Here is a 24,292-nt window from a genome sequence, read left to right as displayed (position 1 = left end):
CTCATGGTTGCTCGTCGGATTCGCCCCCGCTGCGCCACAACGAGAACCCCTGCAGCTGGATCCTTCACCCACTGCACCACAGCGGGAACCCCAAAGCGGAGTTTCCAAAAGGACGTATACACATTTCAAGGAGAGGAGAGTGTTCACGCTTTTACCCAAGTTTTCTAAAATAAAGGTTCTAAGGAAAAGGAAGGCAGGGACATCTCTTCCCTTAGTTTCAACGGGGAGGAATAAGTCTCTTATTTTTCACTTGCATTTGTCCTTACACAGCCTTCCCATCCGTCATAAGGGCAGTAAGACCTTCTCCCCAGAGCTGAAGATAAATATCCTCATCCTCTCCAGGCCTCCTGAACCCTTCCCCGCGACCTGACAGCAACATCAGGTCTCTGCCATAGACCCCTCACCCAGGTGCCCCCCGCCCCCGCACCCCGTCCCCCTCCTCCACCCATTCCCCCCCCACAGACGCTTCCTTAACTCTTCTACGCCCTGTGTCCACACTCCATCCCTGGCACCCACCCCTCAGCCCCCACCTCAAGCAGTCTGTCCTCCTAGGAATTCAGCCCCCATATGTCACCCCAAACGTCACCAACGAACACCTGCTTGACTGTTCCCTCCCACAAACTCTCTTCTCCCTGGAGGTTATGACATCACGACCCCGTGTGTCTCCATTTACGGGACCGTCTCCACTCCACCTCCTTCCTGGGCTCCTGCCCCCCGACTGCTGGGAGCCACAAAGTGGCTAAGTAGAATAATCCTGCGTGCGGCCTAACAGTAAGCAAAGCTACAGCAGAGGCTGAAGAAACTGAAGCTGCAAAGCAGTTTCGACGAATCCCCCAGCTGATCCTGTTTAGTGAAAATTTTTGAAATATGATTTCCTCTTCTATTCTTGCGCCTCTTTTCTGTCTGACGCTTATGTGTGTTGTCAGTCATTCTTGGCTCATAATATGGGAACTTTCTCAAATTTCTGAGCTTCCACCCAAGTATGGGCCGTTACCTACTTATAAACCTAGCCCTTGTCAAATAGGTTGAAAACAATTGAACCATGCATAAAGAACTTTCCTAAGAATGGGAGGTTTCTCTTCAGAGGAGTAATAGTAAATATTATGCAGAACTGCCACGTAGGCCTGGATATCGTTGTTCAACTCTGGTCCCTCCCCATGGAGACAGATGAGGGGGTGGTTTGGGTGTTGCCCATGGCCCAACAATTGTGGATACTCTAAGACAAGACATATTTTTTTCTATTATAAACACTACCTGTTGGGACCCAGCAGGTGGAAATTATTATTATCATTGGCAAGATTCTTTTGATATATAGATTTTATAATTAACAAAGATCTTTATAATAGATAAGGTTTATTTAAGACAGTTTATGTTCGCACAACCTGCTAATGGTTTGAGGTCAGCCTGACCTCGAAAGCAAGCCACGTGTGAATACCCCACTCCCCACCAATGGCTATTCATGCCTGCTAGAGGAGCACAATAGGTAGCATAGGCAAGAATATTTATCACCTTATACCAAATCATTGTTAAAGTAAAAATCAGATACCTATTACTCTGCTTGCCATTTACTTATTGTCTAAGAATAAAAGTACAGTTTGTACGTCATCTTTATTTAAAATCTAAATCTAAAAGAAGAGTTTGGAATAACAAATTAACATATATTGTTGTTTGTATAATCATGCGTAAGAGTAAAACGTATAAAAGCTGATGCTCTCCATTCAATAAACGGGTCATCTGCAGCGCTTGCTGAGGGAGTTAGCTCCAATTATTTCCGCGCCTGTTTGTAGTCCCTCCTCCTGTTCGTCGTCTCCTGGGTGCTGGGGCTGGACCCCGGCACCCGACGAGCACTTGACCTTGGATGCTAAGACGCAGACCTCCGCACATTTCTTACTGGAATTTGGAAATCGCCCAGGAAGGGGGCAGGGTTGGGAACGGACGGGCGAGGGAGGCGCTTCCCAGAGAGTAAGACACCAAGGGCATCACGAAGGCAAACCTACAGGCGGGGGCGGGGAAGGGGGGGCCCCGACGTCCGCTCCTTATGAAGGCACAGTGCATAATGTTAACATTAGCTTGCACGGGAGCGTCTGCCGAGCCCCAGCCCAAGGGGCTCATGGATCACGCACGTTCCAGGTCGCTTTTGCACAGCGCCAGACGGAGCTCAAGGGCGCTATGCTACGTGAGACAGGCCAGATGCAGACAGGGCATCTCCACTCGCTTGTACGTGCAAGATCAATACAGCAAACTCACAAACAGAGTAGACGGTGGTGGCCCAGGGCTGGGGGTATGGAGGAAACGGGGAGATGCCGGCCAGAGGGCACAGGCTACTAGTTATAGGATGAATACGTTCTGGGAATCTAATGTCAGCTGGCATCGGCACTACTGCATCACACACTCCAAGTTGTTCAGAGTGTAGATCTCGAGTGCTATCACCAAGAGGGTAATTGCGTGAGGGGATGGGCGTGTGAACTGACCCAACTGTGGTCACCTTTCTCCAATACATACATGCATCGAATCAACACACTGGACACCTTAAACTTCCACACTATAGGTCATTAATAGCTCGATAAAGCTGAGGGGAAAGATAACATGCGGGTCCCAGGGTCCTCATCAGAAAGTCTAATTCACCACTCCTGAGCATCCATCCAGAGAAAACCACGACTCACAAAGACACATGTGCTCCAAGGTTCACTGCAGCACCATCTGCAAGAGCCAAGACATGGAAAGAGCCTAAAGGTCCATCGACAGAGGAGTGGATCAAGAAGATGTGGTACATCTATACACAGTGGAATAGGACGCAGGTGTTAAGAGGTACACAATACCGGCATTTTTAGCAACAACGATGGACCTAGACATCATCATGCTAAGCGAAGTCAGGCAGACAATGAGACACCAACATCCAATGCTTTCACTGGCATGTGGCATCTGGAAAAGGGACACAATGAACTTCTTTGCAGAACAGGTACTGACTCACAGACTTTGAAAAACCTCTGGTTTCCACAGGAGACGGTTTGGGGGATGCACTGGGGGTGTGGGATGAAAACCCTGCAAAACCGGATTGTGAGGATCATGGCACAACTATAAGTGTAATAAATTCATTGAGGAATAGAGAGAAAATAACTTTTAATAGAATATAATCGATGTCATTCCAAGTGAGGTTACAGGCTCGGGTGAGTCTGAGAAACTCCTTTCTATATTTTGTCGGAGTTTCTGAAAATGCCTCCAATTTTCCTTCTCTTTGACCCATCTCAGAAACGGGAAACGGCCCACGAACTCTCGGCGGCCCCTCGGGTCCGGCCACCTCCCGGAAAGGAAACCTATCGAGTACAAGGAGGGGAGGGAGGGTGGACGCCCGGAGGAGAACGCGCGGGGTCGGGACTGGGATTGGGAGACCAGGGGGAGGCAGCACCCGATCTGGAGAAATAAGGGGGTGGCTCGTCTGCCGAATCAAGATCGGGGCGGAGTGGGGGGCGAGGGTTGGGTTAAGGGGCTTTTATTTCTAGAAGGTCTTGAGGTCATTTTCTTTGGTGGAGGGGAGAGGGAACCAAAGAGGACTTGACGGGTGGACCGTCTTTGCCAAGAGAGGGTCGACGCCCACGTGCCCGGCAGGCCTGGGCACAGGGTACCTCTGACCATGCGCCATTCCGTTTGAGAAAGTTCCTAGGGTCTAGTGAGACGCTGTATTCGAAAGTGCCAAACTCAGGCCCACGGCTTTGGTTATCCAACTGATGTTGTGGCCACGTGGGAGTGCAGAGCTGTTCTGACTGTCGTGTTTTAAGATCGGTCAGGGAGTTCCCGTCGTGGCTCAGTGGCTAACGAATCCGACTAGGAACCATGAGGTTGCGGGTTCGATCCCTGGCCTCGCTAAGTGGGTTGAGGATCCGGCGTTGCCGTGAGCTGTGGGGTGGGTCACAGATGAGGCTCGGATCCCTGTGTTGCTGTGGCTCTGGCATAGGCCGGTGGCTACAGCTCCAATAGGACCCCTAGCCTGGGAACCTCCATGTGCCAAGGCAGCGGCCCTAGAAAAGGAAACAAACAAACAAACAAACAAAAACCCACCTGCAGACATGGATGGACCTAAATGCTAGGTGAAGTCCTTCAGTCAATGAGACACCAACATCAAATGCCATCACTACATGTGGAATCTAAAAAAAGGACACAGATGTGGCTCGGATCCCGAGGTGCTGAGGCTGTGGTGTAGGCCCCTGTCGCACACCTCTCTGCGTCAGGGTCAGAGGCCCTCCCCAGGGCACTGCTTCCTACGGTATCTGTCTTTCCTGAGGTTTATGTCTACAGTTCTTGCTGATGCAGGGTTTCATTTGACATTCAGCACATTTAAGACAAAACGAGGCCCTTAATAAACTAACAAACAAACAAACATTTAGGCGTTCCCATTGTGGCTCAGTGGACTCAAATCTGACTCTGAAATGTCAGGATGCAAGCTCGATCCCTGGCCTTTCTCAGTGGGTTAAGAATCTGGCATTGCCTTGAACTATGGTGTTGGTCACAAACGAGCTCAGATCTGGCGTTGCTGTGGCTGTGGCGTAGTCCGGTGGCCTTAGCTCCTATTTGACCCCTTACCTGGGAACTTCTGCATGCCGAGGGTTCAGCCCTTTAAAAAAAAAAGGATAAAATGTGGGCGAGGTAAGGTAATCTTGGTGACTGGAAATCCAAGAATCAAAGACCTGTTCAGCCAGTTCTTTTTGTGTTGGGAAAACATTGCTTCAAGAGATCTACCTTGCTCAGAGTCAGCCCCGCAAATATATAAGTGAACGTTGCCTGAATCTCCTCCATCGACTTCTGGCCGAGAACGACTTAAGAGCCTGAGGTTCCACAATCCAGGACTCAGCTCCCACCCGGGTCTCCAGGAAGGGAGGAGAGCCCATCACACGCTTGCTTCTCTTGGATTCCAGGTTGGAAACTGAGTCAGGCACCTAGCAGCGGAGAGAAACAGGGATCAGAGTCCAATTTATCTGTTCTCTGCAGTCTGTCGGAGAAACTCTGCTGGACAGCAAGAGTCTGAAGATTGGACGGGAACTGACTCACGTGGAATCTTTTCACGACAAGACCAAGTAACAGAGTCTGGTAAGTTCTACCTGGGAAACTGGGATGAATAAAAAGATCCTATGGCCAGAGACGGAAATGCTCAGGATTGGTTTGGGAAATGAGTACAAGTGTTTTTGCTTGGGAGTGTTGTTGTGTTTTCTTTTCCCAATTTGACCCCAAAGAAAAGTACTAGTTCTTACTGAAGTTTCCATTAATAAAGGAGAATGCCTGATAATAACATTTAAGCATGTAAGGCTAAGGGATATATATTTTTAACTTTTTTTTTTAGGTATAATTGATTTACAATGGTTGTGTCACTGTCTGCTGTACAGGAAAGTGAGCCATTTATATATACATTCCCTGGCTTATATTATCATGGTCTATTCCCAAGAGATTGGATATAGTTCCCTGTGCCCTACAGTAGGACTTTATTGCTTATCCATTCTAAATGGAATAGTTTGCATCTCCTAACCCCAAACTCCCACTCCAGCCCACTCCCTCCCTTGGCATCCACAAGTCTGTTCTCTATGTCTGTGAGTCTGTTTCCGTTTTTTAGATGGGTTCATTTGTGCCATATCTTAGATTCCACATTTAAGTGATATCATATGGTATTTGTCTTTCCCTTTCTGACTCACTTCACTTAGTAGGAGAATCTCTAGTGGCAACCGTGTTGCTGCAAAGTGGCATTGTTTCATTCTTTTTTATGGCTGAATAGTATTCCACTGTATCTTCTTAATCCATTCATCTGTCAATGGACATTTAGGTTATTTCCATGTCTTGGCTATTGAGAATAGTGCTGCTATGAATATAGAGGTGCATGTATCTTTATGAATTATAGTTTTATAGGGATATATGCCCAGGAGTGGGATTGCTGGATCATATGGTAGCTCTATATTTAGTTTTCTGAGGAACCTCTATACTGTTTTCCATAGTGGTTGTACCAATTTACATTCCCACCAACAGTGTAGGGGGGTTCCCTTTTCTCCACACTCTCGCTAGCATTTGTTATTTGCAGACTTATTTTTTTGCTTTTTTGGGCCACACCAGCAGCGTATAGACGTTCCCAGGCTAGGGAAGCCACAGCTGCTAGCCACAGCCATGCCAGATCCTTAACCCACTGAGCAGGACCAGGGACGGAACCTGAAACCTCATGGTTCCTAGTCAGATTCGTTTCCACTGGGCCATGACAGGAACTCCTCCATTGGTAGACTTATTAATGATGACCATTCTGACAAGTGTGAGGTAGTACCTCATTGTAGGTTTGATTTGCACGTCCTTAATAATTAACCCACTAATCGAGGCCAAGGATCAAACTTGGGTCCTCTTGGACGCTAGTCAGATTCGTTTCCACTGTGCCATGATGGGAACTCCTGGTCTCCAACCCATTGGTGTGGATTTGCTTAACACCCAGTCTTCAGAGAGGTCAGTCTGTGCTGGGGGAGGGGCTCAGGAGTCCCAGCTTCCAGGAGTGAGGTCACCTGGCTGCCTGGGGGACAAGAGGAGAGTCAGGCCAGGGCAAGGCCCTCCCTCGGGAAAACCCAGCCACAGAGGTGGTTATTGGCATTGCCAGCCCTGTGCTCCCCCCCAGACGCGGCCTGGTGTTCAGTGCTGCGCCCCTCTTCCCAGAGGCCACGGTCAGTCTTCCCCTCCCCTCCCCCATCCCATCTCCCCTCCTTTCCAAGGTCTCAACCAAGCAGATGAGGGGACAGGGTTTTTTTTTTAACGATGCCCTTGGGTTAAGAGCCCACAAAGATCTTGTGTGACTCATATTTTTTGTTTTCTCCCCTGTTGATAGGCCCTTGGGGTTTTTAGATTTGTTTAGCGGGTGATAATTAACTCTGGGCGCTTAACAGTCCTCCCTTGTCTCATTCCGTCCCACAAAACGACAAAAGGATACCCTCCAGAAGTCTCCTCGGTCCCTGGTGGGGCGCAGAAGGGCCCTGAGAGAGCCCTTCTCATAGAAAGTTCCGCGTCACCTCCCCCTCCCATGACAGCCCGCACCTGTTTCCCCACCTTCTCTCCGAGCTGGGAGTTGTAACCGTGGTCTTTCCAAATTGACTCCCTTCTCCCAGCGCTTCCGTAGCAGGCAGGAGACTAGAAGATTCTTCCTGGGGAGAACTAAGCCTAAGAGAAAAACCTCCTGATAAGGGCCTCAGTTTCCCTAAGGAAACGCACGGCACAGGTTCTCGGCTTTGAGGCTACACGGAAATCAAGGGTCTGCTTTTAAAAATGCTGCTGCCAGAGCCCCACCGCGACAACTCTGATTTGATTGTTTTGCAGTGAGGGGGAGGGGGTTCAGACGCTCCCCAGCTGATTCTAATTGGCAACCAAGTTGAGCACTACCGCCCTCTAGTGAAGCTCGTTGTTAATAACCACCACCCCCCTGCTTAGGGCTTCCATCTGATTTTTGATGCCCCGCTCCAAAACGGGTGCGGACAAGCACCATTCGACATCTGAGAAAGAGATAAGACCAAACAAAAAGCAACTGGGAGGGCCATGCAGAAGGAAGGAAGTATATATGCTGTATTAAAAAAAAAAAATTGGAGTAAATGTCGTGGCGCAGTAGAAACGAGTCTGACTAGGAACCCTGAAGTTGCGGGTTCCATCCCCAGCCTCACTCAGTGGGTTAAGGATCCGGGCGTTGCCATGAGCTGTGGTGTAGGTCGCAGACGCGGCTTGGATTTGGCGTTGCTGTGGCTCTGGTGCTGGCTGGCAGCTGTAGCCCTGATTAGACACCTAGCCTGGGAACCTCCATATGCCGCAGGTATGGCAACCCCCCCCAAAAAAGAAGCAAAAAAAATTAAATAAATTAAAAAATTAACATCCTCAGAAAAAAAATGAGAGTAAAAATATTGCAATACTAAGAGGATTTTTTGGGGGGGGCGCAAACTTGCAGCATATGGAAGTTCCCAGGCTAGGGGTGGAATCATAGCCACAACTGCCAGCCTACACCACAGCCACAGCAACACCATATCCAAGCCGTGTTTTGTCACCTACACCACAGCTCACAGCAACGCCTTAATCCACTGAGTGAGGCCAGGAATGGAATCCACATCCTCAGGGATGTGAGTCAGGTCCTTTACCACTAAGCCACAACGGGACCTTCAAGGAGACAGTGCTGCCTCACCGACAGGGAATCGAACCCAGGCCTCCCGAGTTCCAGGCAAGATCTCTACCTCTGAAACACCTGTACACCCCAGGGAATTTTTGTATGCCATAGGCCCTGCCAAAAAAAAGAAAGAAAGAGATTAAAACTATTATAGTAGAAATGAAAATTCAGTAAAAGTATTAGAGGCTAAAAAACTGAGGAAATTTCCCAAAAAGTAGAGCAAAAAGCCGCCAGATAAACTATAAGGAAGAAAAGAAATCTAGATGGAGAAGTGGATAAAGAAGATGAGGTACATAATACACGATGGAATATTACTCAGCCATAAAAAGGAATGAAATAATGGCATTTGCAGCAACATGGAGGGACCTAGAAATTATCGTGCTAAGTGAAGTTAGACACTGAGACACAAACATCATATGCTATCACTTACATGTGGAATCTAAAAAAAGGATGCAATGAATTTATTTGCAGGACAGAAACTGACTCACAGAGTTTGAAAAACTTATGGTTACCAAAAGAGACAGGTTGGTGAGGGGGAGAGATGGGCTGGGGGCTTGGGATGGAAATGCTGAAAACTTAGGTTGCGATGATGGTTGTACAACTATAAATATAATAAAACTTTTTGAATTAAAAATATAAAGTTTTTCTTAAAGAAATCTAAAAGAGCAGTTTAGGAAACCTAACCTTTGGATAAAATAAGTCCCCCTCACCCCCCAAAAAAAGAGAATACATATCACACACACACACAAATACACCATAACTAGAATACGAATTTCCAGATTTAAAGAGCCCATTGAGCGCCTAAGACAAATACATGAAAATGGGCCCCTACCAAAACACATTTTGGGGGAGTTCTCTGGTGGCTCAGCAGGTTAAGGATCCAAATTGTCGCTCCCTGGCCCACATGCCACTGGCACAGACAAAAAACAAACAAACAAACCTCAGAACATGTGGGACAAAGAGAAAATCCAGGGGGGAAAACAAAGGTTATTTACAAAAGATCAGATATGAGAATGACTTTAAAATATAACCACGCAGCAAACGAAAAGCAATGGAGCATATCTTCCTAAACTTTGATGAAAAATTATTTCCAATCTAAAAGTCTGTATTGTCTTTGAAGATAGAAGGGCATTTTCAAACAAAGTTTTTTTACTTTTTTTTTTTTTTTTTTTAAATTACTCCCCAAGGGAGTTCCCATCGTGGCTCGTCGGGGAAACAAAACTGACTAGCATCCATGAGGATCCAGGTTTGAGCCCTGGCCTCACTCAGTGGGTTAAGGATCTGCTGTTGCCAAGAGCTGTAGTGACGTAGGTTGCAGGTGGGGCTCGGATCCTGCGTTGTTGTGGCTGTGGTGTAGGCCGGCAGCTACAGCTCTGATTTGACCCTTAGCCTGGGAACCTCCACATGCCTTGGGAGGGGTCCTTAAAAGGGGGGGGCAAAAAATAAATAAAATAAATTACCGCCTGTGTTCCCCTCTTCAGAAGATGTAAAGGACTTGATACACCAAAGTGAGAGAGGGAAACACAAGGCAGACATTGGCCCCCGGGAAAGGAGGTTTACTGTGGAAGAGAGAAGGGGCTCCCTGGACGACACTGAGAACCAGAGCAGGGCGGCGCCCTCTGAACGGAAAGGAAGGCTCCAGAGAGATTATACCCTGAATCTGGGCATGAGAGGAGGAGACGTAAGCATTTGGCAGCGTTTGGATTGGGACATAAATACATAAAAAACAGAACAGGAAACGAAAAAGGGACAATGAGCAACCATCGCTGCCCAAAGTTGGCCTCTGTCCGTCACTGCCAAAGAGAACAGTGCGGAGGTGGAGTTTTGGGTGAAGGAGAGAAAGATGCCTTATTGTTTGCGGGGCAAAGGGGGCCACAGCAGTCTATGGCCTTAAAGACGGGGCCCACTTTGGGGAGGGATTGGGAGCTGGTTTTGGAGTTTGGGAGTGACAAATCGGGCCTCAGAGAAGGATGGGGTAGATGCAGGCTTTCCCTGTTTTGCAAAGCTGGTGATCCTTCCGGAAGGAAGGCTGCTCCATTAACATCCCTTTGTTGGGGGGTTAATGCTGCAGAAGAACCCAGTTGCCATTGGTGTTCCCTGAGGAGGAGCCGGGACCCTGCCCCCAAGGCTGCACTATTGACTCCAGAAGACTCTTCCCCATCTCCACATCCCCCCCCCCAAATTAACAACTTTTTGGAACTCGGGAAGGTCAGGGAGGCCAATCCAAGCCCCTTCTCCAAAAATAAGACATGGGGGCACAGAAATGCTTGTGTGCCCAGGAGGCCCACAGGGCCCTGCTCAGTTTCCCTACCAAAATTCTACAGGAAAGGAAAAAGAATTACAGTTTATGAACAGCTTAGAAGAGTTTACATGGTCACAATCGTAGGCAAGAACAAAGAGAATTGTGATGCTGCGCGACTGAGAGATGAGGAATGGGGCTCGTGTGTGATGGATGTAGAGGAAGAGGGGCTGGAAATTCTCACCTCCCCCGGTGTAAGCTCACCCGTAATGCCTACAGCCGAGTAAGCTTATTATTTAAGAGACCGCATATTGTATCGGTCCACTTAGATGAAATAACTACAACAGGCAAATCCGAAAAGTACACCAGTTGGGCGGAGTGGTTTTAGGGGGTCATCAATAGTCCTCTAAGATTGATGCGAGGGTTCTACAATTCTGTGTCTACCCTGAAAGCAGTTGAATTGGACACTCTCAATGGATGAATTGAATGGGGTGTGAATTACACCTCCTTGCAGCCTTTTAAAAATGAAAGATAACAGCTAGTTACAAAAACAAGCAACAAAGAGAGTTCAAAGTGGTGTCTGGGGGGGGTATCTGAGGTGTAAAAAAAACCCTTTCGGGGCAATGTGATTCTTTAAACTACAGGAAAACAAAGCATAAATATTAGCCTACGTCTAAAGGCCCTTGGTGAAAGCTGGAGAACCACCACGAGTCAGGGTCAGGGTCAGAGGTAGGGGGAGAGACCCCGCCCTCCAGGGGCCACGACCCTTGGGCAGGGACAGGACTGGCAACCCTGTGGCCCTAAGCAGGGTCCAAGAGAGTCCCTCCGTGGGGCACAGCCTGGGAGCCAGGCCTTGCATCCCACCACGGCCCCGGGGGACAGCCGGCCCGGAGTCTCAGGTAGAGACTGGGGAGGCCAGGGACTGGGGTGATTGATGGAGCGATGGCTGGGGTTGAGGGCGAGGGCGCCCCCCGCGGCCCCTCGGAGGCGGTCTGGCCCCGGGTCCCTCGCCCTCTCCCCGCCCTTCCCTGCTCCGGATCCCTTTCCTTGGAGAGCGTGTCTCTGTCTCCCTCGCGCGCCATGGGGCTGAGTCCCCGCTTGCGGCAGCCCGAACCTCAAGCTGTGCCCCCAGCCCCCCCCCCCCCCCGCGCGTGTCCTCTCAACGGTCCCAACCCGAATTCCTCACCACCCGCCTCGAGGGCCTCGTCGCCCTCGTGCTTCTGGCGCCCCCTGCAGGTCCAACGCAGAGCCGTCGGGGGCCACTCCTTTGCCTCGCGTTTCCCCAACGCGTGGTCCCCTTTCCCGGCCCCTTCCTCCATCAAAATGTTCAAAGTTACCGTTTAGGACCGTATTGTCCCACTCCCAACCATCTGTAAGTTTCTCTCTGGCCTTAAGCGTGTTGGTAAACAGACAGCTATACTCAAGTTACGTACTATGACGTTTTCTTAGAGAGAAAAGTTTCTTCTGATTTTAAATAAATTAAAACTTTTTTGTGGGCCCTAGGCACCATGCCTGGTGGAGACGTGGGCCCCTCACTTCCCTCCTTCCCTACCCCCGGCCCCCAGACAGGCCCTTCGCACCCCCGGATAAAGGTATCAGCTCCTCCCGGCTCCCCCTTCCACACTGGACAGTGCTCGCGGCCGACTGGGCGCCGCTGCTGAAACACGCACGGGTGTGCCCTGTCGCTGCCCTGCTCACACACCCTCTATGGCTCTCCGGCCCCCTCTGCAGTAGGGTGCCCACTCCCAAGTCCAGGTACATCAAAGAGTAAGAACAAAAAACTCTGCCTGAGCGGAACCCCGGGGGAGGGAGCGAGGGGGAGGGGAGTTCGAGTTCCCTCTTGGATGCCTCTGCGAAAAGAGCCAATTCTGTGCGTCAGGCGGAGGGAGAGGAGAGAAATCCCTGCTCCCGGCCCGCTCCATCCCCTTTCCTTCTCCCCCCTCTTAAGAGGGTGTCTGGGGCTCAACTGGGAAAAGGAGGAGGGGCCAGACCACAAAGGGTCACAGCCTATGGGCATAAGCCAGCTCTGGTCCAAGTGCTTTACAAACAACACATTAGTCCTGGTCAAATCCCACAGAGGAGGTATTATTATAGGTAATAGCAATCTATAAATATTTTATGTAAATGTGTACGAACTTCCACTTGGAAAATGAGGAAACCAAGGCGCAGAGTAATGCCCCCAAGGAAACAGCTGATCTAAAACCCAGGGGTCCTTGGTCCTGGCGTTTCTTGGGGTCCCAGGCAGGCAGGTGGGGAGTGATTGGAGGAGTAGTTCTAGGGGTTTCGACCACCTGTGATTCCCGCCTATGTCCTGACCTTAGAACCCAGTCTGTCCAGGGCCCCCCATCCTCAGTGTTAGAAGCTCAGCCAGCTGGCAGCCTTCACCGAGGCCCCCCATCCACAGCCCCGGATGACACCCGCCCTTCTCACCCCTCCAGGAACATGTCATCCCTGTTCTCGAGGGACACCAAGAGCTTGGTCAGAGAGCTGGGCAGGAAAGATGAACTGGTGCCTGTGACCAGCCTGGCCAGTGCCCTGCGCCTGCGCCTCTTCTGCCTGGTGAGGAAGAAGCACAGGCACCACCTTTGCCCTTGGGACCCCCTCATCGCCACGGACTTCTCCCTCATGGATGCCTTAGAGCCTGGCTCCCCCATCCCAGGTATCTTCAGGCGGGGCTGGCAGGCGGCAGAGCAGAGGGGACAGATCCCGTGGCTGAGAAAGCTGACACCCGCCACCCAGGCACACAGAGGACACCCCCCGCCCCGGTCTGCCTGGCCTGGAGCCTCGCCGTGGGCACCCCAAGCACCATGCGCCTTCCGTGTCGGGGAAGGAGGAGCCATTTTCTTCCTCCTGTCCCCGCTGTGTGATGAGTAATCGTCATAATACTTTTAGATGCCACAGTGGCTGGCATGGATAAAGCACTTGCTCTGTGCCAGGGGCCACGTCAGCAATTCCTCCGTTAATGCTGAAAACCACCCTTGGGGGAAGACCCTGTCCTTCTTCTGTCCCTTTTACAGATGGGGAAACTGAGGCACCAAGCGTTAAGTGGCTTCTTGCACAGGGTCACACCAGCCACTAAGTGGTGGAGGCCAAACTGGAGCCCGAGGCTGAGGCTTAGCCAGGCTCATCCCCACCTCCCTCCCTCCCTGACTCCAGCCTGGACCTCTGTCCCCACAGAGGTGAGCCGGAGTGAACCCATCCACATCCAGGAGACGGTGGCAGCAGCCATGATGGGGGCCATGAGCATGGGCACCAGCGGGCTGCTGGGGAATGTGACCGGGGGCGGCGTGGCGACCCGCAGCTCTGCCCTGGCTGTGCAGACTCTCAGGGTGTCCCCCAGCACCTGGGAGACTCTGGTGGAGACGAGGTAAGAGCTGCCAGGGCACATCAACCAGGCGGGCTGGGCTGTCCTCTCTGTAGGCGTAGTCCCCCACACCCCAGCCCGGGCTGGAGGGGAGCATGGGGGACAGGAGAGCAAAGCCCGAGGCTCCTGCCAGCTTGAGGCCTCCAGTGAGGCCATTGCACGGGGTGGGCTGGGATGGGGGATGAGCAGGGATGAGCAGGAACCCAGAGGCCGAGGGAAGAGACAGCGGGCGGTGGGAAGGGCCCGTGTGAGGTCGGGGATCTCAACTTTTAAGGCCAAGAAAAGAAACAGAAGTGTGGTCGCTGCCAGGCGTGAGGCCACAGGGAGCGGCGGGGACTGCGGCAAACTAGGGGACACACATGCCTGCCTGAAGCCCGCAGCTGCCGCTCAGCTGCACCTGACGGTTGCCAGGCGGGAATGTGCGCTCCGTGGCACTGGGTTTCAAGGGACGTTAGAAATCGTCTCTTGTTTTGGGGTGATACCCACCAGTTTGAATATTATCTCAAAAATTGTAAACACCACATGAGCCAAGGGACATGGGCCTTTTGCCCAGTCGGGCTGGCGGAAAGCCCGAGGAGGGCCCCTGGTTTGGCTGTTTCAAACCTTGTGGGACACGGATGTCTCGGAGTTCCCTTAGTCTCTCCCTTCCCAGCCTCCCCGACCTGACCGGGAACTCCCGTCCCTGCGTGCAGGCCAGCTGCCCGCTGTCCCCTCCCGCCACCTACACCCGCACAGACCCCAGGCTGCCTCCTTCAAAAGGCCCTGGACCCTGGGGACCCTGGAGACACCCCCCCACCAGTCTGCCTCTTCTCTCACGCCCCCCATCCCCACCACCCCGCAGGAAACTGAGGACTCCGAGGCCCTGGTTCCTCAAGGATTTGCTGAGCCAGAAGCGGGAGAGCCTGTACGTGGTGACGGAGGCCGTGGAGGTTATGGAGGCCACCACGCTTCAGAGCCTCAGCGGAGCAGAGGGAGCAGGGCAGCTGTCCTTCCTCGGGCTGGGCCTTCTCAAGGTACAGGGGGGCCACATTCAGGGTGCGGGGGTGCTGAGAGCCACCGAGGAGCCCCACCCCGCCAGGAGCCCCACCCCGCCACCCGAATGCCAGCCAAAGAGCTGCCCCACTGAAGACCCACGTGCACCAGGAGTGGAGGTCCCCGGGCGCTTGAGTCTTGTGTCGTGGTTCTCAACCCTGCATTAGAATCACCTCCTTTTTGGGTTTTTTTTTTTTTTGTCTTTTTAGGGTCCCCCCCCGGCACATAGAGGTTCCCAGGCTAGGGGTCTCATTGGAGCTACAGCTGGCGGCCTACACCACAGGCACAGCAACTCAGGATCTGAGCTGCATCTGCCATCTACACCACAGCTCACGGCAACGCTGGTTCCTTAACCCACTGAGTGAGGCCAGGGATTGAACCTGCAACCTCATGGTTCCTAGTCAGATTTGTTAACCACTGCGCCACGACGGCAACTCCTGTTTAGGTTTTTTAAAATACCAAAACCCAGTCACACACACAGAGTTTTACCTGGTCTGGACGAGGACCAGTCGCTGGTATTCTTGAACGTTCCCAGGTGATTCTTCTGTGCTGTCAGGGACGGTATCATGAGGTAGAGGGTTTCGCATCAGTTTTGGACCCAGGCATGTCTGGGTATGAATCTCTAGCTCTGCCTCTGGCTGGTTGTGTGGTCTTGAGTAGGTCGCTTGACCCTCGGAATTTGACTTCTCGGGGCTGCAGAATCAGTGTGCGGATTAAGTAGCAATGTGAGAAAAGTGCCTGAGATCTACTAGGTTCTAATACTGTTTTCTTGGGAGTTCCCCTGTGGTACAGTGGGTTAAGGATCCAGTGTTGTCACCGAAGCGGCTCAGATCATTGCAGTGGTGTGGATTTGACCCCTGGCCTGGGAACTTCCACATGCTGCAGGTGCTGCCAAAAAAAAAGGACCCTGTTTTCCTTCCCCCCACCTTCAAACCTGCACCTCACCAGCTCTGTTCTTCGGTCATTCAGCACCCACGGATCTCTGGTCCCCACTGTGATGCAGGAAGGCTGGGCCCCGCACTGGCATTTTAGGACTCTGGGGCTTGCATCTCCCACAAATCAAGTTGCACTCACAGCATCACTTCTGGGCCCCACCTTTCACCATCCCCAGGAGTGCAGGTGCGTACTCGTCACCTGTAGGCCAGTCTCCCGGCCACCATGCTGAATACTGTCCAGAGTGAGAGCACTGTGCAAAATGCTCTCACCCTTCCTCCTGGTGGTTCGGTCTGGTAGGTATCATGTGTCAGGTTTTCTAGGTGTGGAAACTGGGGTTCAAGGAGGTTAAGCTCCTTGTTGGGGAACACACAGCTGGTGAATGGCGGGGGGGGGGGCAAAACCTGGGCCTTTCTGTCCCAATGCCCTTGTGTTCAATCAAGCTGGTGAAACTGCAGCCCCGCCTCTGAACACAGCTGAGTGGCTTTGTGATTGTGGGTTATCTGAGCAGGTGTCAAGTATGCAGACTCGGAGTTCCCATTGCGGTTCAGCCAGCTAAGAAACCAAGTAGCATCCGTGAGGTTGCGGGTTTGATCTCTGGCCTCACTCAGTGGGTTAAGGATCTGGCATTGCCATGAGCTGTGGTGTAGGTCACAGAGGCAGCTCTGATCCCATGTTGCTTAGGCTGTGGTGCAGGCCGCAGGTGCAGCTCTGATCCCATGTTGCTTAGGCTGTGGTGCAGGCCGCAGGTGCAGCTCCGATTCGACCCCTGGCCTGGGAACTTTGATATGATTCAGGTGTGGCCCTAAAAAAAAAAGCAGGCAGACTCACCCACTTTTCAGTTGTGGGAAAGCGATAGGGAGTGATAAGGGGGGGTGTGATTAAATATTTATGGTTGATCTCTTATTGTATGGAGGCTGCAGGTGTGCCATGGAATTGGGTTCAGTGTGGGGTGACCAACCTTCCCCTTCCCAGTTTGTCTGAGACCAGGGCCTTCCCAGGACATAGGACTTTCAGCAAGAAAACCAGGAGAATCTTAGGAAAACCAAGACAGTCACCCTCGCGGTGAGAAATGAAAAACCCAGAGTGACAGTCCTTCCAAATAAGAAAAGGATCTCTCTTACAAAAAGGTCCAGATGGGACCCAAGGGCTGCCCTGGGAGATCATTGTTATCAGAGACCTAGCTCTTTCTAATTTTTCACTCTGCCATCCTCAATTGATGGCTTCTGCCGCATGGACCAAGATGGCTGCTCTGGCTCCAGTTATCACGTCCACAGTCCAGCCAATAGGAGGGAGAAAAGGACTTGCACATACCCCTTCTGTTTGCACCCCACTGACCAGAACTTGGCTCAATGGTCACATCTAGTGGCAAAGGAACTGAGATTCATGGTATTCAGGGCAGCCATGTGCCAGGTGAAAAGGAGAGGTTCATTCTATATGAACGTCCCCAGGCTAGGGGTCAAATCGGAGCCACAGCTGCCAGCCTACATCACAGCCACAGCAACGTGGGATCCAAGCCACAGCTGTGACCTACACCACAGCTCATGGCAATGCCAGACCCCTGACCCACTGAGGGAGGCCAGGGATGGAACCCACATTCTCAGGGATACTAGTTGGATTTGTTACCACTGTGCCACAGCAGGAACACCAATTCTATTACTGCTGCTTTTTAGTAGCAACACTGTGGGAGCAGGGTGATAACAGTGCCACCCCTGGCCCCACATCAGGAGTCCCAGCTGCCAGGGGCACCCCCCTCCCTTGGCTGCCCCTCTGCACCTATGTTTCCACCTGCCGAGTGAGAGAGAATGACAGGGAGATCACTTGGGGGTTCTCCAGCTGCAATGCCCCAGGATTCCATCTCAGCCCTTTCCAAAGTGAACACTCCAAACTCTGGACAGTGCTTAGTAAGGCAAAATAAAACTCAGCTCTTTATGGTGGGACCTTTTAGAGCTTTTACTGTGCCCATGTGTATTGCTTTGACCCCAGAAGTCCTTGGAGTTTTGGAAATCTCTCAAGTGCAACACATTTTGCAGAATGTTGTCCTTGCTGTGCCCAAGCGTCCCCAGTCCCCTGCCTTTGGAGCTTCCTCTCCCCTGCAACCCCAGCAGTTCCTGGTCAACAAGAGAGAGCCTTGCAGTCGCTCCCGGCTGTCACCCCCTCCATCCCCTGCTCCTGTCTCCCCTAAGGCTCTTCCCTGCAGGTCCTGGAATCCCTTGCGGACTTGCCCTGTTCTCCCTCTTCCTTCCCAGCTCCGGGGCCAGGGCACCGTAGCCAAAGAGAAGATGGTGACCATCCCACAGGGCACCGTCCTGGCATACAGGGTGCTGCAGCTGGTGATGGAGGACGATCGCTGGGGTGCGCGGGGCTGGGGGGCAGCACAGCGGGGACGCGACTCTCCCTCTGGCCGGGCTGGGAGAGGGGCAGGAGGAAGAAAGGGAGGCTCATTCCCTGTGGGCCTGAGCAGTCAGCCAGCAGGAAGCTCCTAAAGGGACCTGCCTTTCCTAGAGGCTGCTGAGGCGGCTGTAAGGAGGGGCTTACGACCCAGCCTGTGCCCCACTGGCCCTGGCGGCGAGGTCGGGGCACTTGACCAGAGGCGGGGTGGTGTCATCTAATTAGCGCAGAGAATCACGTGGACCAGGGGTGCTCCTGCTCATCAGGGGCCAGGGGCTTTTCACTTTCACTTTTCCCACCCATGCTCCGCACAGCTGTTCGGCACCTGCCTGAAAGCAAGCCCTGCAGAGACACCAACAGAAGTGAGTGACCCCGCCCTGGCCCACACACCAGCCAGAAAGCACTGCTTCCCACAGAGACTGCCCTGACACCGTGGTTGGGGTCCCTTCCCTCTACCAGGTGGTCACGCAGTTCCCTCGCGGGGGAGGGAGGGCCGTGTGCTGTCTCCCTGGGATGGAGATGACCTGGAAAAACCAGGACCAGGCCGTGGGGAGAAGGATGGCAAGCGTGGGAGTCACACCCCCACACCCCGGTCCACCGCACACCTGCATTGGTTTCCCACCCACAACAGGGTGTTGGGGGGGGCACTTGTCTTACCAGGCCGGGAAGATCAGGGATGATGTCTGGACTGCGTTTGGCGCCTGGAAGGGTCTCAAGAGAGCTTGTATTGTTAACAGGATGGGAGTGGGAAGAAAGGGGCACCTGGCCACTCTGCCAGATCCACCCTCCCACCTGTGAAGTGGCCTGAGAAGCCCGGGCTTAGCTGTCCCAGTAGGGCCATTGGGCGAAGGCGGGGCTCAGCCTGGGGGTCCGAGGAACAGACGCAGAGCAGGTCCTCAGGCAGAGAAGTGGCCGTTCTTGGAGCCGAAGCATCAGCCTTGGGCAGGGTGACAGGGGAGGGGCAGAGGCAGAGGACGAGGAGAGTGAGGATGGGCAAGGAGAGACGTGCGTGGCTGTCCTGTGGTAGGTGCTGGGTAAATGCTTCCAGAAGGAAAGAAGGGAAGGGGGGAGGGTGGGAGGAGAGGTGAGCACGAAAAGGCGTGCTCTGCCTGAGGCCAGGTCTGTGACAGGCTCAGGACATGGGGGCCTGGCTGGCACTGGGCAGGGAGCCTGGGCACAGGAGCCAGCAGATGCCAATCCCTCTCCTGCAGGCCTAACTGTCAGGAGCCTGGAAGAGAAGCCCGACTTCCGAGACCTGCAGATGTGGGCAGGGGCCCAGCTGCGCAACCTGGCCACGCTGCCCCTGGAGCTGCGGCTCCCGCTGCTGGGCGCCCTCCGAGAGCTGCTCCAGGACCCTCGGGCACTGCAGGAGCTCGAGGATATGGTGAGGGGCCCGCCCATTGGCCAGACCCGGGCTGGGGGCTGGCACCCAGGACAGAGAGGGCTGGGCTAGGGGGCTGAGAGGCAGGAACAGGATGTGCTCTGGGTCTTGGTGGGGCACAACCTCAGATGGCCCTGGGGTGAGTGGGTGCTGCCTGTGCCAGCTATTGTGTCAGAACTTCCCTGGGCTTTTGCTCCGTGAAGCCTGAGCCTTGGGTCAGTGTTGGCATTGAAGCCAGGCTCTTCCCAGCCCTACAGGGTGTGGGGACGGGAGCTGGGGTGGTGGAGTGTGTGGACAGAGGGCAGAGGGGGGCCCACAGCTGCCTCTCCATGTCCTTCTCACTGCTCCCCTGCAGGTGGAACAGGCCCTGGACACCGGGGTGCTGGGACAGCTGGATGGCCCTGGGGGCCTCGTCCTAAGTGCCCTCCGGGACCCCTCAGGCAGCCTTTCCCCCTTGAAAGGCAGGGCCGTCCTGTGCCTTCTCGGAGCGCTCGTAGGTAAGAGGACTCCTGGGGGCGGGGCGGGGGGTCTGAGAAGGACACTGTCTGGGTTGGGTTCTCGTTGCGGTTCTGCCATGAGTAGCCTGGGGGAGGTCGCCGTATCCTGCATAGGAACCAGCTCAGAGAGCCACTGGGCCTGCAGAGAAGCTAATACACACGAAAGCCCTTTGTAGGCGAAGCCTACCAGGCACCCTTAAAGGATGGCGTTTTAGGAAAACTGAGGGGACAGAGTGCTCTTACTGCAAACCACAGAGCACTTCCTGCCTTCCAGAACCTCCTCTGGAAAGAGGGCCCAGAGATACCTAGCACGACTTCTCCCCACCTCAGGTCTCGGGTATCCCAGCCTTTCCTCTCGGGGCTTCCAGGGCCCAGCAGGAGGGTCACAGGTGCCCCAGACCCTCGGTGCCCTCACCTCCCGTCTCTCCTTAGCGCTGGGTGACACCCAACATTGCCTGCTGGTCCAGTACCTAGAGAAGGGGATCCTGCCACAACAGCTGGAGCTGGTGAGTGCCCAGGGTGGAGTGTGGGAGCAGCGTGTGCTGGGCTCTGACCTCTGTGCACCCAGGCCCGTGGGCTGCATTCCATCCTGCCCGGGTTTATTCACTGGTTGTGTTGGGCTCCTACCTGTGCCTGGCCCTCTGCCAGGGCCTGAGAACAGAGGTGGGCAAGGCGGCCCCATCCCCACAGGCTGGTCAAGGTGATGCAGACAGCGCCTGATTCAGCTTGTGCCCGTGGCTGTGGCGGCACTGAGACAGGCTCAGGGGCGTTACCCAGAGCGGTGACCCCCCCTACATGGTTCATGGATTAACAGATGAAAAGATGGGGGGGGCAGGATCCAGGCAGAACAGCATCTGCAGAGGCGGGGGCACTGGTGGTTGGCAACTACTGCCTCCAGGGACACAGGGAAGGGCACATGTGGGGGTGTTACATGGAACCACAGTTCTGCAGGGAGCGAGGCCCCGGGGCTTGGGAAGCCTGTCTCTTCATCCTGGTGGCTCCTTGCAGGTCGCCAGCATCTTGGAGCCGAATTTTAACTGCACGGAGGAAACAACAGTTTTCCTCCCACCGCAAGTCCTCTCGTCCCTGCAGAGTGAGGACGCGGTCCTCACCCGGAGCCTGGTGGAGAGCTGTGGGCTGCAGCTGGGGGGGCCCGGCCACCAACTCGCCTGGGACCCTGACGTGGTGCCACAGCTGTCCGCACTCTATGTGTCCCTCGCCGGCCTGCAGCTGCTGGCGTACCCTGGCCCTGCGGCCCTCCAGGCCAGTGCCTGAGAGGGTGCCTCCCTCTCCCTCCTGGAGGGTCCCAGCCATCCTGACCCCGGGAGCTGCTGGCCCAGGGCCGCCTCCACGCAGGGCCCAGGACCAGTTTGCAGCTGCCCCTCCAGCGGCCACAGGGGACCACAGCCGGCTTGCACACCCTCCCCCCACGTCAAGACAGGCCCCCAGACTTTAGTCACCCATCCAGATCTGCAGGGGCACCCGTTAGGTTAGGGTCCTACCTCGGATCAGGATTCTTCCTTGAGAGGCAGTAGAGGCAGGTTCCAGAACAGCCGGGGCTCCACCACCGACAGCTGTGTAACTCTGGGCACGTACCCCCTTTTCCTTCGCCTGTAGCCACCCACCCCCACCCGGGAAAACGGGCTGATAAGAATCCCCAGTTCATAGGATTGTAGTGGAGATTTTAAAAATTGGACATAAAGTGCTCAGAACAGTGCCTGGCTCTTGGCTATGATTGTGTGATATTGCTGTTAATTCTGGAAGAAGCCGCCAAACCTTGCTCCAGGTTCGCAAAGGACTTGGGCTACCTCCCCTCATTTCCAGCTCCCTGTGGCTCTCCTTCAGCCTCAGTTTTCCGTCTATAAAATGAGAGCGATGGGTCTAACTGTTCAGGTGTCACCCAGCTGCATGGTTCAGGGATTCCACTGTGGTCAAGGGCTGTGCGTGTTTGTGTGAGCAGCGGGGGGAGTGTGTATGCGTGCGTGTGTGTGTGTGTGTGTGTGTGTGTGTGTGTGAGAGAGAGAGAGAGAGAGAGAGAGCCTGAGGACATGTCACAGTCCCAGGTCTGTGCTCTTCTCAGCAGGGCGCACCCACACAGAAACCCACCTCAGGAAGAAGCACTCACAGGCAGACAGGCCACTGGTCTGGCCCACTCGCAGCAGGATCACTCGATAAGTTTTCCTCTACTGATAAAACCTATCTAACCATCAAAGCAATGGTCACTGTAAAAAAGTTTCAGAAAGACAAAAAGAACATTTGAATCTCCTTAATTTCGTTCCTTGGAAATAACTAATATTGACATTCCAACCCTTTCAGTATTTCTTCCACACATTCATATAAATTATCTTGCAGAAAAACTTGGTAACTTGAGTTTCATAAACTTGCTTTGAAAAAAACGTAATACAGGAGTTCCCATTGTGGCTCAACAGCTTACAAACCGACATCCACAAGGATGCAGGTTCCGTCTTTGGCCTCGCTCAGTGGGTTAAGGGTGGTTAGTGGGTTAGGGGCTTTTCTGTGAGCAGATGCAGCTAAGATCCTGAGTTGCTGTGGTTTGTGGTGTAGGCTGGCAGTGGCCACTCCGATTCTGACACCTAGCCTGGGAGCTTCCATAAGCTGCAGGAGTGACCATAAAAAGACCAAAAAACCCCATAGCATATCATGTGCAAGCCATTAAACCTTCTCTGTAACATGAGAAGTGAGGTTTTAGGCAAGGGGATCTTTGCAGACCTCACACCAAGCCCTGCAAAGCTCTATTCTGGAAAAAAGGCACCCGTGTCACACTTGGACCAAATTTAAGCATCTTCAGTTCTGTCTGGAGAGACGGACACGGGCTCCTCCTTGTGGTGAAACCAAAAACACAGATGCTCTCCACTCTCGCCGGAGTTGTGCAGTCCAGCAGATCAATCAAGTCTTTTCGTATCATGCTCTTAATGGCTCAGAGATGCCTTTTTAATAATCAATCAGTGAGCGGCAAGCAATTTAAAAGGGATTAATGTTTAACTCACGTGTCTTAAAGGGCATTAAACCCACTTTCCTTTCCCATCCCCTCACCTCCTGCAGCCGCCCCAGGCCCTCCGACCACCCCTCCAACCTGCTTCTCCATAATCCCTCCCACCTCCCTTCCCCCCATGCACCCTCCCTGCTCTGAACCCCGTTACACAAATTGGCAAATCTTCTCTCCCAGCAAGAACCTTGCCTTTTGCAGGGGAGGGAATGGACGTCCACTGGCAACGACAGGCTTCTCTCTTGCGGTCTGGTGAACCCAGTAATAAATGCTGTTCCATAACACATACGTTTTTAAGTTCAACTTTCTTGAAAAGTAATTTTGCCTGAAATTAGAGGTGGTCATAATTGGAACCAACAATCTAATTAAACTAGTCCTAGAAAATGAGGGTTCTATCATCATCATTAAAGATGGAGAAAAATAATGTAACAGAGCGCGGGTTCTGAAACCAGTAGATTTAGACTGAACGGTGGCTCTGGCTGTAGCTTTGTGACCGTGGGCATTTTTTTTTTCTTTTTTGTCTTTTTTTGCTATTTCTTGGGCCGCTCCCACGACATATGGAGGTTCCCAGGCTAGGGGTCCAATCAGAGCTGTAGCCGCCGGCCTACACCAGGGCCACAGCAACGCAGGATCCGAGCCGTGTCTGCAGCCTACACCACAGCTCACGGCAACGCCGGATCGTTAACCCACTGAGTAACGACAGGGACCGAACCCGCAACCTCATGGTTCCTAGTCGGATTCGTTAACCACTGCGCCACGACAGGAACTTCCGTGGGCATTTCTTAACCTCTCTGAGCACATTTCCCCATCTGTAAAACAGGGGTAACAGTGTTTTGGCGCCGGTGTTTGTGCCCTTTGAATAGCACGCTTACATACAGTGGTTTCCTCCCTTTGCAGGGCCCTTGGAGCGTCTACCCATCAATGCTCACAGGATGATCCTTGTCCGAAATCTGAGTCAGGCACCCCAAGAGCTGTGCACTTGGGGCCAGCAGCAGATCTGGCATCTGGGCTGCCTCGTGGTGTGGGGGTCTGAAGGACGCCCATTCTCTATGCATAGGCACCTTTGGCCATCCTGAGCGGCTCTCCTTTCTCGGGACTTTACAGAAGCTTGTGGGGGCACATCCTGGAAGCCAGTGTTACCTTAGCAGCTATATCCAGGTCTGAGGTGGGACCATGGAGATTTACAAATGGGGAAAAGGGGGCCCAGGGAAGTCATGAAGTCAATGAAGGGCAGGAAGGGGACCAGAACTTGCACAGGGAACTCTTTCCTCCACAGGGACTGTCCTGAGGTCCACC

At 53.2% G+C, this 24,292-nt stretch overlaps 1 protein-coding gene across 1 annotated transcript; it reads left to right on the top strand.

The window, feature by feature from the left end:
- Positions 1–11,558: 11,558 nt before the first annotated feature.
- LOC102165484 (gasdermin-A) lies at positions 11,559–21,706 on the top strand. The gene is made up of 10 exons (XM_085021662.1): positions 11,559–11,763; positions 12,830–13,050; positions 13,569–13,758; positions 14,597–14,768; positions 17,970–18,075; positions 18,426–18,473; positions 19,323–19,495; positions 19,848–19,989; positions 20,422–20,495; positions 20,998–21,706. The coding sequence occupies exons 2-10, from the start codon at positions 12,834–12,836 to the stop codon at positions 21,262–21,264; spliced, it is 1,389 nt and encodes a 462-aa protein (XP_084877788.1). The 5' UTR covers positions 11,559–11,763; positions 12,830–12,833; the 3' UTR covers positions 21,265–21,706.
- The last annotated feature ends 2,586 nt before the right edge of the window (positions 21,707–24,292 follow it).

Source organism: Sus scrofa, chromosome 4, assembly GCF_054392235.1.
Source record: "Sus scrofa isolate SSC_HxYL_T2T_F1_AM1 chromosome 4, Sscrofa_HxYL_maternal_Yorkshire_Landrace_v2.0, whole genome shotgun sequence".
Classification (NCBI taxonomy): Eukaryota; Metazoa; Chordata; class Mammalia; order Artiodactyla; family Suidae; genus Sus; species Sus scrofa.
The sequence above is the reverse complement of the archived record's forward strand: the minus strand, read 5'-3'. Positions and strand labels throughout refer to the sequence as shown.

Coding starts and splice junctions, on each gene's coding strand:
- LOC102165484 (XM_085021662.1), top strand. CDS start 12,834: ATGTCATCCCTGTTCTCGAGGGACACCAAGAGCTTGGTCAGAGAGCTG. Junction 18,474..19,322: donor CTGCAGAGACACCAACAGAA/GTGAGTGACCCC, acceptor CCTCTCCTGCAG/GCCTAACTGTCAGGAGCCTG. Junction 20,496..20,997: donor TGCCACAACAGCTGGAGCTG/GTGAGTGCCCAG, acceptor GGCTCCTTGCAG/GTCGCCAGCATCTTGGAGCC.